At 44.1% G+C, this 14,341-nt stretch overlaps 3 protein-coding genes across 3 annotated transcripts; all 3 read right to left on the minus strand.

Annotated features, from left to right (window-relative positions):
* Window positions 1–284: 284 nt before the first annotated feature.
* Window positions 285–656, minus strand: FSUBG_10326 (uncharacterized protein; the record flags this gene model as incomplete). Its single annotated transcript, XM_036674893.1, has 1 exon — window positions 285–656. The coding sequence occupies one exon, from the start codon at window positions 654–656 to the stop codon at window positions 285–287; it is 372 nt and encodes a 123-aa protein (XP_036534218.1).
* A 5,331-nt stretch (window positions 657–5,987) lies between these two features.
* Window positions 5,988–6,502, minus strand: FSUBG_10327 (uncharacterized protein; the record flags this gene model as incomplete). Its single annotated transcript, XM_036674894.1, has 2 exons — window positions 5,988–6,356; window positions 6,410–6,502. The coding sequence occupies 2 exons, from the start codon at window positions 6,500–6,502 to the stop codon at window positions 5,988–5,990; spliced, it is 462 nt and encodes a 153-aa protein (XP_036534219.1).
* Window positions 6,503–8,391: 1,889 nt separating this feature from the next.
* Window positions 8,392–9,637, minus strand: FSUBG_10328 (uncharacterized protein; the record flags this gene model as incomplete). Its single annotated transcript, XM_036674895.1, has 5 exons — window positions 8,392–8,513; window positions 8,963–9,120; window positions 9,179–9,238; window positions 9,296–9,411; window positions 9,521–9,637. 5 exons carry the CDS (start codon window positions 9,635–9,637, stop codon window positions 8,392–8,394), a joined length of 573 nt encoding a protein of 190 aa, XP_036534220.1.
* Window positions 9,638–14,341: the final 4,704 nt, after the last annotated feature.

The raw sequence follows: 14,341 nt of genomic DNA on the forward strand, positions 1-14,341 counted from the left end.
AGGAGTGCGGAGCAAGTTCGTTTTATGCAGGCTTAATTGGTTGGTTTCATCCATGTTGGGCGCAGTGCAGTAGAAATGCAGTCAGCAATTACATGGCGTGGGGCCTTCCGATCGATGGTCTTAGATATTGAAGCTCTTTGGCCATTGAATCTCGTTAGAGCATTATATGGTACAAAAGTTCGGATGCGGAGTGTATAGGGATGTATAGAGAAGAGTCATGCGTCGAAAAACTCATAGAGGTGCTTCATAAGTAGGATGCCGTTCCTAGGGCTCCACGTGCTTTGCTATGCTTCTTTCAGCCTGCGATTACTCGCTTCAGGAGGAACATCGTCGTCTGCATCCCCGCAAGTAACAGGATATACATGATAATGGTGCTGAGGGATGATATGGCAAGCCTGAATGCCGGGGCCGACCGGGGGACCTGGACACCACGACTCTCCTTCACCCGAAAAAGCACATGATATTGCTCTACTGAGACACGAGGATCTGAACTCGTTGGCGACCTTTCTAGCCTCATCGAGGTCGATTTCCAGGCTCGCAGGTGCAACTACATTCTCAAACTCCTCATCGAGTTCTGTCGTGGGTGAAATCGACCCAGATGCTGATTGCTTGCTCGGAGACACGGAGCGAGCTTTGAGCTTTTTTCGCAGGGGCATGACTGAGTCTCGGATTGGCAGGTGATCTATTAGACTGTAGGTATCGTTGATCGCGACGACAACTAGGAATCGGGAGACATTGTGCGCATTGGGCTGGGATGAAAGTTAGTACAACTATATGATAAGAGAGGGCATTGATGCACTATATAGCTAACCCTGCATGTGAGACTCGACTGACGAACCGGGAGGTAGACTGCAGTTCTTATGATAGTATATATAATGGGTTAAGACGTTCTGTTCTTTAGGGCGCAAGGCGCCATACTTGGTACACTACGGCCCAATTTTGCCTCGGTAACGAAAGCTAAGTCGGGATCCAAGAAACTCGGGGAATTGTCTTAACTTAACGAGAAGGCAATGTCGGTCCAGGGTTCCTCTTTCTCATTATTTGCAACATCGTATGGGCATTCGAAGCAAAAGCGTAGCTCGTCGCAAAGGTTGCGAAAGGTGACCAAATTGCTCCCCGGAACTTGGTGGATTCCGGCAAAGGCGTCGGGGTCCTCGTCTTTGCCGATAGTAAGGTAGACATTCCAAGTAACAGCGCGCATTGAAGGCGTGACGGTCGCCCTTGGTCCTACCACCAAGGTATAACTCTACCGTAGCGACCAGTAGAGAAAGCTTGGGTGTTCTCTGGTATATTAAATATAGAACACAGGAGGAGTAAATAGGAAATTCTAATAGCTAAAGTACTACTTGTATATTGTAGAACATTCTTTAGGGTAAGCAAGAACTCGGGCTAAGTTCTGTGCGACACGCCGATACCTATATACTACTATGTTGCCTTGAGACTATCAGAGATCATCGTTTTAAGCTTACATATATTGTTCATATATAGTAAAGTAGCATTGCATACCTATCAGTAACCATTGAGGTTATCCAGTGTTATTAGTGTCTTGTTTTAGGTCTACATGCTATATAGAGCTCGGAGGTAGTCTCCTTTACGCGTAGCATATATGTAAATGTGTACTAGCGTTACCTGTACTTCTCTAGCCTTGTAGGGAGACTACTATATTTATCCCGGAACTTGGTACCTTGTTAATGCTTAGTGATACTGCCTAGGAAATGGCACTGTACTAGAGGTAAATAGATGTATACTTAGATATAAGGCATTTAACAGCTAGGATATTAAGGTCTGGAACCGTTTATAGTGGGCCCTTGTCTCTGATGTATATAAGTTGCACATTATGTGATCCGCGAACAAGCCCAGTCACAGCATTGTCTGGCTGGCTTTATCGCTGTAGTCAGGTCCAGCTTCGCCTCCCGGTTTATTTATCTTAATGCCTTTGGGACGAGCCAAGAAGTGATGACCAGGGAGTTACATAGCCACTGCTGCGTCAGAGGTCCTAGTAGAGTCCCCACTGCAACTTTATGGAATAAAGAACTCCAGTTATCTCGATTCTGATGAGTAATTAGATGTCAACAGCATAACCTGTTTCAGTCCTTCCCCGTGTCCAACGAAACTGGAGATGTAGCTGCATATGTCTGACCTGTGATCCACCAAAGACCTTAGCATACTTTCACTCAATAGCTGAAAGATTAACAAAGACTTACACGCTTAGGTGCCTAAAGTTCTTTAAATGTAATCGACTAATTGCTGTTTTATCTGCCACCACCTTGCAAAAGCTGTGAACGATTGATATGTATTAGCTGTTGGCTGTTCTCTTGCTTGGTAATTCCAGTTGACCATCGTCGTATATATGTCTCGTCCTGTCCGACTATGCGCTCCTCCGGTATTACAGCTCGTAGTAGGCTATGCGCATTCCACACCTAAGTCTTTAGGGTTACTATTTATAGTCCTACCATTCGTCAGCAATTTTACAAAACGGTTTAAGATTTGAGCACTGCTACTACAGCTGTAGTCGCCTGGGTCTGTGTTAATAGGACCCATAATGGCAGTACTACGTCTTGTACAACTGCACAGGCTGACCGGGGTGTAACTGTATTTAGCTGTAAGTGGAAGATAAACTCAGCGTATACCATTTCTCTTGATCTTGGTAAGTTTATCACTGCCAGTGCTGGCCTAAATGAACGTATTTTGACTATTAAGCGTTGATAATGGTAGAATTCCAATTCCATAATGCTTGCAACGGCTATAATTGCAAGATAAACTCTGTCATTAGCCAGACTTTCTTATTCATGATAGTCACACACTGGAGCCACTTTTTGTCATGCGCCTTAATTCACTAATGCTGTTTGATCTATCCGCTCTTTGTTCTGGAAACCATAAATGCATAGCCAGTCTGCTTCGCCTCTCTATTAATGTAATAAGTCACATCATGCAAGCACCGCCTATCAATGTAGCCAATATCTCTGTGGGTATCCTTACTATAAACGACACGTGTCGCTCTTAGACGGAGACCTGCCTAGAGAACAAACATAGTAAGGCCGCAATCTCCATCATTCAAGCGGGGTTGATCTAGCTTCAACGGTGGTAAATAATTGTGATTGAGCCCCTGTCAACACGTCATACATCAAAAGTCAAAGGAACCTAACTTCACCGCACAATTGGTCTGTGTCCTACAGTGAGATGATTGCATATTCTCACTCCACAAACAACTCATGGTCTTCATACAGCAACTTTATCAAAGAGCTTTATTCTCAAATGAACTCATAAAACCTCATCGTGTCGCCCACACTAGCTCTGACCTTTTTCCACTTCATATCAACATCTACACACCAACATGTCTTTTAAGTCTGACACCCACATCTTCATCAACCTGTCTCCATGAGACTTTCGCATCAGTCGATGAGGCAAATGATCCCTTGGAGACTATGAATCTCACTATTCATAATGCCGCTTTAGCCCCGATTAAGGAGGAGCCTACAGGGTCTCCAGTCTGAAGCCTGTCGCCCACAGCGCCCCCTCAGAACATGACTCGCCAGCTGCTCGCCTTGAGCCACCACCATTCAGCTCTTGGGGTCTTGGTATGCCTTACGACTCCTTGCCTTCTGTCGGTGTTAACGAAAGCCACCCCAAAGGAGTGTCAGGCATCATTGACCGTCAATCCACCTCCCAAGAATCTGATTCTTCTTGCCGTTATAGCTCAGCTTCCACAGTCCAGTATACACCTTAAGAAAACACTACGCAACGTTATCGATCATCCCTCATCTACGTCTTGCCTATATCTCCTGGCTGGAGGCCAAGTTATACCGCGGCGGATTAAAGGAAGCCCTTGCCAGCTCCTTCTTCTATGAAGGATCGCCGCCTAAGCTTCAGCCACTTACTTTCCGAACAGGCTGAGAATAGCACACTTCGTTCGGAAACCAATAACCCGTATGCCGACCTTTACTAACAGCCCTATGAAAATGCCTTGGTTACTCGAGAAGTAATCGGCTATTGCACCTTGTATTATGATGAGCGACGCGAGTACTTGGTTCACTGGGCCCGGTATCCGTTCAATTAATACTCCTGGGTCTCGAAACATAAGGTTGAATCTATTAGCCTGGACCAAGCGAGTGAGTTCAAACGCAGACGTCGGTTGTCATGTCACAGAGGGCCGAAAGGCGAGATGTTTACTAGTCAGAATGAACCAATTTCACCAATTCTCACTTTAGTAATATCACTTCAAAACTTAATCTCAAGTTACCATTCTTAAATTAACTGGACTTAAAGCCGGCGAGCTATCCAATTCATTCCATCAAACTGTGTGCGGATACCTCGGAGATATTGCTCAAATTAGCTGGTTCCGAGACGTGGCAGGCCAGGAAGATCAAAGAGCTTGCGCGATTGTCTGTAAGTTTTCGCTTCCTTCCAGCCACTGGCCTGAGGCAGCATCTGTATGCACCCCGGCCTCACGCATTGTAACGCGTTTGATTGGATCAGAATTGTTAGTCGCGTCAAAAGCTGTCTGTCTGGATACCATGCGAACAAGTTGGCAAAGGAACGCAGGGCAGTACAACGAGCATCAACACATCGAGAGATGCTAGATCAAAACAAAAGCTTGTGGTAATAAGATAGAACTCCCTATGGCTGGATTAAAATAAAGGGCTGAACTTTGTTATTTTATTGATTGTCTGCGCATGCTGATGCGACATCTAGTTGTGTCGCAATTCCATTTAGACAGCCAACGGTAGTCCGTGACGAGGAGGGCCTTGCAGCCAAATAGGGCCAACTTGGGGCCGGCTTTTCTCTTGGATATACTGACCGGTCTTCAAACATGTAAAGCCAGTTGAAAGCCCCGATATTTGCCTTCCCAGTGACGTAGAATGCACATGCGGGTGACGAGTCAATCTAATTCTGTCCTATGGTAAAACAGATCGTGCGAGGTTAGGGAACAGACTTGTCAGAGGATGATCACAAACAAATAAAATTGAGATCCAGCCAGTACGCCCATTATCTGCGAAGTCATATGTTTGATTTCGTCGCGAATTAGGTTGTTGTCTCTTAAACTCGAAGGCCATTATTGCCACGAGTCGCTGGCTGATCGATTGAGTCAATTGGCGATCACCAAATGAAGACAATAGGCCGAGATGATGATGTAGAAGGCGTGGGTAATGTCACCAGGTCGTTGGCTGTTTGTGATTATGAAGGTTGATGTAACGAGACGTTGAGGGTAGCAGAGTAACAAGCCTGCACAAGAACTTGAGTAGCTTCACTCAAGCCCTTTGCCTAACGCTTTCTGGCGATGCAATTATAAGGCAACAATTGGGTATAAATAAGGGCGTTACCAGAAAATGATGCTATTTATGAATCATAATTAACATCTCCCCAGTGCATTACGAGGATTGATTGAAACAGAGTGCAGCCCGTCCAATTAAAGGGGATACAGCATTGAGATACATCTCTAGTAGTAGAATCCTGGCGCGCCGTTGAAGTCGGTCGATCAGCGACTGTGTTGGCTGAGGGCATCAAGGTGCGACAAGTTGATGTCAATTCTGGTTTGACGACCTTGTCCCGAATAAATGCTTCCCTGAGCAGTCGAACTCTTCTTGATGATGGATCCGAGTACAACCCGAATGATGGAGTATTAGTCGAAAAACAGCGTCCATACGCGAATATAATCTAATATCTCGGAGAGCTTGTTTCCCTACAAAGCAGTGATCTCTAATTCAGTGGAGTCTCGGTATACCACTGGTGACAAAGATGACAGTGTATCCTCGTTGGCTCGTGATATAAGTAGTCCAAGATTTGCAGTTGAGGCTCTTAAGTAAGAGCTTAAACCCGCGGTTAAAGCTTGCCATGTAGGAAACCTGCTGTCTTACTTATCACTACCTAGTTACTGCTAATAAAAGGGTACATTGTATCGTTTCAACATTGCATTATGCCTCCAGTATCACTGCCTCAAATAGACACTCTAGCACCTGCTTGACAAAACCCTCGGATTTAACTCCATATCAGCAGTCGAAATTGCACTGAATAGCATCAACAGCCATAGTTCCGCTTGTACCACCAGTGTTAAAGCAGTTACCCTGGTTGTAGCTCTTCCCGCGATATTGGTATCTAACACCGCCGATATTGCGAAGACCAATTGTGTTCGCGCCAAAGTATACATGAGGCCCATAGGTAGTAGTGAAATCGGCGCTGAAACCAGGGCTATCGCGCTTCAGTTTGCCATCTGCAATAATGTTGTCACAGCTGCCTCCAACAACCTTTACTCCAGATCCGCCTGTAGTACTCCCTGGGATGCCAAATGATGCGAGGCTAGCCCAGACGATGACTGCACATTGATGCTCGCCAGGTGATCTGCATGTATTAACGTCACGCTAATTAAATGGCTTAGTGCATATCCTCTAGTATATGGGGAGAAGAAGCGTACAGGAAGTATCGTCGAGTCTGCTCCTGCATCGGTGGGTGCGGCTTGGATTGTGCTTGCAAGTGCGCAAACACTCAAGACATTGCTAAGCTTCATAATGATAGGAGATATGATAAGATTGTGAAATTGGTTTGAAGAATATCCTTTGGTTGGGATGTCCGATGGAGTGTTTGTGGTGGTGTGACGGCTCTAAGAGTTCCTTGAGCCGCTTTATATCCAAGGGGACATACTGGAGTTACAGCAGTCTCAGGAAGCTGCTGCCTAGTGATCTAGCAAACCCCGGTGCTTCCGGTAATAGATGCACCCAAATACACGTCTTCCAGCCTATGTCCCACTCTCCAAGACGGGAAGCCTTTTAATTGCCTTGTATAGTGTCTACTGGACCCTTGCTCCTTGTTCATCCTCCGTTAACAGGCACCAGCCTACCATAGCATTGCCGCTGTTTCCAAACTCCGCTCTAGAATTATCGAGCCACCTTGGGAGTGTAGATTAGGCAGTTACTAGGTTAAAGTTATGTCCTGTTAGATTGGTGGTTTGAGAATGGAGTCCACTTTCCTTTACTTTGATATTCCGTCCTATACTAGGGATACCTGCAAAACAAAAATATGACATGTCAGCTGTTTGATGTCTGCCTTTTTCACACTTCTTACTACGGATTTTCTCCCTGCTAAGGCAGTCGGCATTGTTCGTGCGACGGCTGAGATCTCTCTGAGAAACCAGACGTCCACGAAAGATTAGCATGTAAAAGCTATAAGAATGATAACGAGATGGTAAAGTTCGTCGTTTCAACGTCAATAACAATACCAATCAGTATTGTAATTAGAATGGATACCGTAGTATCCCGGTATGTTTTCACAGTGTTCCTCCTATAAGACCTTAAGTAAGTAAATGTGTAAATAGCGTGGACAGTAGTGCCGGACTTTCAAAATCCCTTATTAGTTATTCATGCGGTATTTACAAAATTTATCTATGAGGCACAGGTACACCTTAGCAGAGGCTAGCAGGGGTCCAAAACCGACCTTGCAAACTCTGGTTAGTGACCCAACTGAAGGTCCTGGGATCTTACTTTAGTGTTTGTTTTCAATTCAGCACCCGTCATCTGCTTTCCTTACAAAGCATAGGAGCCGAAACGATTTGTATCGACATGCGACTGACAGAGAGATTATTCTATCCTTAGGCTGCGCCATTGCACTTTATTTCTACATTGAATCGCGTCCTTGATGGTACGTACATCTACTTGACTTGCCTGACGTTATAATTCTACTCAGGCATTGGTAGCACCCTCAGCGCGACATCTGCACGCGTTCACCCTCATTCTGCTACAAATGCAGCGACTAACTCCTTGCAATCCGATTAGGAACTGACGGCTCCTCTCATCTTGTCCCGTTACGCATACACGATTAGCTGAAGGCCTTTGACTTTCCATCCAATATCAAGCACAAGGCCGTTCTGAATTTTCGACCCTTTGACATCAATACAAGCTTCGTCATTCGTCCCGCCCCCCATGCAAAATACTCCTGCGAAGGATAAAACTCATCCCATTGCAAACCATCCAATCCCGAGCGGCAATAATGGTACATCCGCAGCTCCATGCCGAGATAGAGCTTGGGGTGTTGTTCTGCAGTAGCTTCTGTAGACGATGCAATTTTCTATCGGGTTGAGACTACTTCTTGTTAGGCCGTGATCACATCCAGGCAAGTACTGACGGAGCACATTTACTGCCGTCGTTATGGAACTACAAGGGATCATCAGAGCCCCGCTCGACCTTCGGCCTCGGCCATCATGGCTTCCTAATGATCCGGCACGAATCAGCGTTGGCGAGGACATCAAAGATCGCGCTCACGAAGAGCATCATAAAAGACAGCGATAAGACTCGACCGTGACCGTGCCTGGGTAGACCGTAGGTTCTTGATTATCTTTCTTGGAAAACAAAATGGCTGCCACGCCGATGCTTGTACAGCTATACAAGGCTAAAGATGTCAGACTTAAGAAACAATTGCGCAATGATACAACCAGCACTGAAGATGTCCATTGCCGATATCATCCTCGCATTCTTCAGCGGCGCCTCTCCAGAAGCGCTTAGGGGCGATATAGCAGGTTTGGAGGCCTGACGTATTGTAGAAGTAAGAGAAATTGGCTGGGTTGTCGTCGGGGAGCGGACGCCTGACGTGTATCCTTGAAATGGCTCCTGTCTCCGATCGCTACACCTGCGTACTGCAAGCCTAGACGATGTTGTACGGGAGCAAAGCCACACTCTCGATACGTAGCAGGATCTTTCTTGGTTATTAATACTAACGACTTGTCGATAAAAATGTCTTGGGCGCGAGGCACGTTGAGAGTCTGTGTCGCTGGGGAATCACACCCTCGATAAAATACGAAAAGGTGATCGGATGTCACTCAAAGAGGTGAGGGCGCCTCGCCGCAGTCTCACCCCCCTGCCTGTTCGGGGCAGTGACTCATTCTGGTGACGCCGTTCGACTGCGATAAGGTTGTGGGTAGTTAAAAGAGGCTTTAGCCCCCAGCGCACAAAGGTAAAGAACACCAATAAACACATACAGGCAAGATACTCATTACCCTCACTGTTGCCTAGGATCTTGGTTTTGGCTGAAAAGTTAGTATCCCGATGACTGACTCCAGAGACGCCGTTCGACAACAGGACTTTTAGGCCGTTGATGATGCCTTTGCAGGCAATGTTCTTGGCCATTCTTTGTTGTCTGGTCGGGAAGTCAGTGACGCAAGAGCACAGTGGAAAGAAGGCTATTAGAGAATTACTTACACTTTTTACAGACTCCGAGTAGTTCCCTTGGATCAAAGCTGGGAGCCCTGCGGATCCTGGAATGGGACATATGTTAGGCCATGAAGCGTAAGCAGTTACGGCGAGAAACTCACATGAGAACTTGAGTTAGTGTAGCGGTGGCCGCTATTATAGAAGGGCTGGCCTGGGCTCGCTGGGGGAGGCGGATGAGAAGACGTTCGAGTGTAGTACGTGCTGGCTTGAGACTGGCCTGTGTTTATTAGCTTATAGGTGTAAGATTCCTGAATCTCTTGTATATTCACGACACGCTTTCGGTGTGTTGCCGTAGTTCTCTATGCATCACGAAAGACAGCACATACTTTAGTTCGTAGAGCGTGGTCGAGGGTATCAACTGGTTCCGCGACTAGTGAGGTACAAGACGCAGCGGCGTCCTCGAAGGACGGGCGGTTGTTCTTGCAGTTATTGGGCACTTTCATCTAGTGTTCTTGGTTCGTTGTCTTGTGTTCTCTTCTCAGGGACAGAGGCGGTCGCTGCCTGACGATTACTTTAAAGAGTCAGTAATGGTTTGTATGCAGTGAAGCAACAGCTGCTACAGCGCCTTATACCAGGTATTCCGCAGGAGGATGTAGACCTGGGGAAGTTACTGAGACTTGAATAAAAAAGGCACGCGAGCTCCTTGGAGTGGCTTGACACGAGGCTTGGTTGATCACACTTGCTGTTGAGGGTGGATCAGCTAACCTACAGGTCGTACCAACGTTGGAAGCCAAGATGCCGTTTGGCACGATTATAACAAATGTGTGCAGTCTCGCCTCACGGCGCCCTTCAGGCTTTGGCCAAAGGTTTACCTTGATGGCGTCCAAAGTTGCTGCTAGCACGCACAATTGCAAAAACACAAGTCTCATTACTAAACGTCACTGGCCTGACTAGAAAGCTGACTAGGCAGCTAAAGGTAGTAGGTTTAAACCCCGCGGCCCCTAACCCTAAAAAGCTAAAAAACCCAGGGCCTAATTACTAGTAAAAACTACCCTAGCTTATACTTAAGTTAACTAAGAAATTATAATATTAATATATAAGAAGTTAGCTAGCTAATAAAAAGGCTTAAAATTATAAGTTTATTAAAAAAAATATTTTTATTATAACCTGGTTTGATATTTAATAAAAAAGGGATTATTACTTAAAGGTTTTTTCCTTATTAATAAAAAGTTAGGCTAAATATATATTTTCTTATAGTAAATTTAAAATAGAAAAGTAGGTCTATTATATAAATAAAGTATTATAATAAGTTAAAAAGTAAATTGTAGTATAAGATACGCTTAAATTAGCAGCATAGCAATAGAATTACATTATACAAGTCTTATTATAACGGACCCTTTGTAGGCCTTGATTTAACTTTAAATGTCAATACGATAGGTACTTTACGTCCTGAATACCAATTGGAATACTTCCAGTTAGAGTATTTCATTTCCCTTTAGGCCTGGCATAGAAATTTGGTTGCCAAGCTGTCGATGGATATGTTGGAGCACCTATCTTTTTGAGTTGTTAATACTTGCTATATATCTTTCCCCAGGCCATCAAGAGATCCAGGTAACTCTCGTGCTTGTCACAGTCTTGCTATAAAGCAGATAGTGCGCTCTTTTCAGAGATATTAGCTTGAAAATATAAATAAAATGTAACTCCGCTTCTTGACTGTCGAATATCTGTCTCTTTATGAAACCAGGCGAGTAGCTGGGCTGAGGAAGACCGATGCTGAGGTCAATGGTGCGTCTTAAGCAATAGTCATTTCCCTAGTCCTTTCTTTATAAGATAGGTTTGAGAAAAAGCAAAGATATCTTGCTTTTATGTGCACTCAGTTACAATCATTCCATAAGCAGACATGCATAATCTGTGTATATGGACTATGTTTACTTTCTTGTATATTAATCCTTAATGATAAAACCTCTGCCTAAGTGTTAAAAGCCAAACACTATCTCGCGCTGCTATGGCTTCCTATTACAAGATAGGGCTGTTTTTTTGGTAACAGATGTTTGCGGACTGACATTGGTATCGGTATTATCAGCGCTCCTAGTCACGTGGCAGTGAGGACACTCTCTTTGAGGTGCCATACTTATGTCCCCGTCGGTCGGCTTTCTGTCTTTCTGTCCAGTTATATCTGCTAAGGCAGGACAGGGAGCGCATAGGCACCACAACAGTTAACAACACTAAGCCCAGCGTGCAAGTCGGCCAAAACCAGGGGGTGAGATCGTCCTCTAATAACAGCTGTTGCTAAATGTAATCACACTTTCGTTTCTCTTGACGAAGTAGGATGATAGAATACGGCTGGGTTAGTTAACGTGATACAAAGCCAAGTAGCAGGATCTGGTAGCTTTACTCTGATAACCGGATAAAGGTCAAGAGAAAGGAATTTTTCACTGTACTAACGCGATTTTTGGCCATGATTGTTATTCGCGTAGCCAGCACATTCGGCACCAAGTTTCGGCTGGGGATGTCAAGGCGCAGAAAGGGATCTCAGACTTGATCAACTACAAGACACTCGCGACTCTTGTAAAACGCATAATTGAATACCACTGCTGAACACCTGTGTTTGCCATTGTAAAGAAAAGAGACCAGGTTCTCTTTATCAGCAATAGGCGCAGAGAGCTTTGTATAAATATCCTTTCGACAATCGCTCGTATTCAGGATGCAAAACCATGATTAATGATTTTGCCTATTTAAATGCTCTTTTGAATTCGAGATAATAGCCTCAGTTGGCTCCCATGCTACGGCACCAAGTCTACACTATTACTCTATTGTATCTGGAGCTAAAGGAATAAATAATATAATAATCATTTCTTAAAGAAATCTGGATATGCAAATTAATTCACTTACGTTCATTACATATTACCAGACGCCAGACTTAATCAAATATAGCGAGATATCAATTAATAAATACCGCCTATTGCCTAAAAAGCTGTTTGAATAAGTCTTTAATCTTACTTCAATCCAGTACTTGCTGAACTCCTACACTCTTGACTTATCTCTACTACTACTACTGACTCCAATTAATGTATACGGAAGTCTTGGGAGATCATTCCATCTTCCTGGAACGGAGCTGTACCTTGGCTCGCTATACAACATATAGCTGACTGGGGATGGTCAGGCCTGAATTATTTCAGCCTTGTAAGATGGCCTCTAAGCCTTGAACCTTTATCAATCTGTGAACCAATAGATGCTTTCTTAAAGCGGCCGCAAGCTTATATGTAAGGACCTACTATCTCTTAGCATGAGGAGACTGTAAGTCGTTAAGCTTACAGATTATGGACGCTGGCGCCTCTGACAGGGTTTTGCAGCTTGTCTTCAAGCACCTTGTTAGCTACATATGTCTTAATGAAGCGAATCCTTCGGTCAAGCCTTTAGAACATTAACCATGATATGAATCACTGCGCAAGCTGCGTAGAGGAGCCCTTTGCATCGCTGACAAAACATCGTTAATGTGATTTAGTATTAATAACGCTTGGCAAGTAGTTAAGGGATCTCGAATATCATGTTCAAGGAAAGGAGCCTTTCTGGTCGATCTTTTACTGGTTATCGGCGACTGCAAGCATGTAAGGATGAAGGGTGTTAGCCTCTAGCCTGATACTAAGGTACCTATTGAACAGAACTTAACAACGACGGAGATGGTATTATTTGAAGTTGCACTTAAGGACATCGGTGTTGAGGGTATGACCACACACTCATATAATGCTAGAGGACCTACTGCTATCCTTAAGAATCGTCACTGTAGTAGGCAGTCATCACAGGAAGAGAGAAGTGTCGGCTTGCCTCATCAATACCTATACCAAGAAACTGTAGTTAATCATAAAGCTAGAGACTAATGGACCAGTCATTAAATTGGACTCACTTCAGCAGATCGGTAGTCGGAAACTTGTCCTTCGGAACTTATGCTGGCCACCAAATGTTTGTTCTTCTTATTTGACCCTTATGTCAGTCGGCAATAGCGGTGCGCAGATCGTGAAATAGCTTTATACCATGCCCGCTTCTTTATCACATGGGCTATGCCTTTTACGTAGCCGGCGAAAAACCACACCAGCGTTTACGTGCTTACTATAATCAGTGTCAAACTGCGGGACTTAGCCTTCTCATATTGACATCCTATAATCTGTTCCAGGCTTACATCGATTAACCGTCGTAAATTTTGCTAGTTTGCCTAATACTGCCTTATACGATAAAAAGATAGGGTAAGCCTGATGGCTAAGATTTGTTGGATAATCTTGGAATGTTGAAGTAGCTAGACGGTAGAAGTGATTGGCATACCAGTTGTTTCGCCAGACCGACAGAATATCCTTCCTGTCTGCAGACTTACATTAAGACCTGGGGTCCTATGAAAATGCCAGCTTAGAATGGATGTTGGATAATCACTGCGAAGTCAAGCTAGTACGTATAGCGCAGCGTCCTGACAACAGCCCTTGAGTTAGGATGTTCAGACTAAGTTAAGTTTAGCCTCTGGTTAATTGGGTTAGAAAGATAGGCTTTCTGTTAGAGTTGAACCGACTGTGAGTTCCTAATGTGAATACTAGAATGGATTGTTACAAGTTACTGGTATTAATTGTCGTGGTGGAGGGTTAAGTCCTGGAGATAAGCCCTGGAGGAGTGAGTAGTAATGAATGAATCGATGCCTAGATAGGGGCATTGAGAATTGGTCTCTGGCATTTAACCTTGCGCTTGCTAGCTATTCTATTGGCCTTGTACTTATATTAATAACTGCATAGGATGTAAGCAGTGTTCGTGTTAAATATCGTTTGCTTAGTTACTGTTTTATAGCGGCTGATCTTAGGTCTGTTAGAATAGGCTATAGCAAACGTTACAGATGGGACGGAAACGAACTAAACAGCATTGTTAATTAGTTGTGATGAGTTAGAGTTCCCTGTAATAGGAACCTGGGCTAATATCGGGAAACTTAAGAGCTTACGGTCTGGTCTATTGTTAAGTAAGGGGCTTTATATAAGACATTTCCAAAGCCGATTTCCGGAGGTAATGTAATAAAGCTTATATTTTAATAAAGTATACTAACTATAGTCTTTATTTAACCTTAACGGTTTTATAATTACAGTACTTACTAATTTAAAATACTACCTTAGTAAGCTTAAAAATATAAATTTTAATATAATTCTATTACTATTTATTAGTATTACTTAATACTAGTA

This window comes from Fusarium subglutinans (assembly GCF_013396075.1).
Source record: "Fusarium subglutinans strain NRRL 66333 chromosome Unknown NRRL66333_c0000177, whole genome shotgun sequence".
Classification (NCBI taxonomy): Eukaryota; Fungi; Ascomycota; class Sordariomycetes; order Hypocreales; family Nectriaceae; genus Fusarium; species Fusarium subglutinans.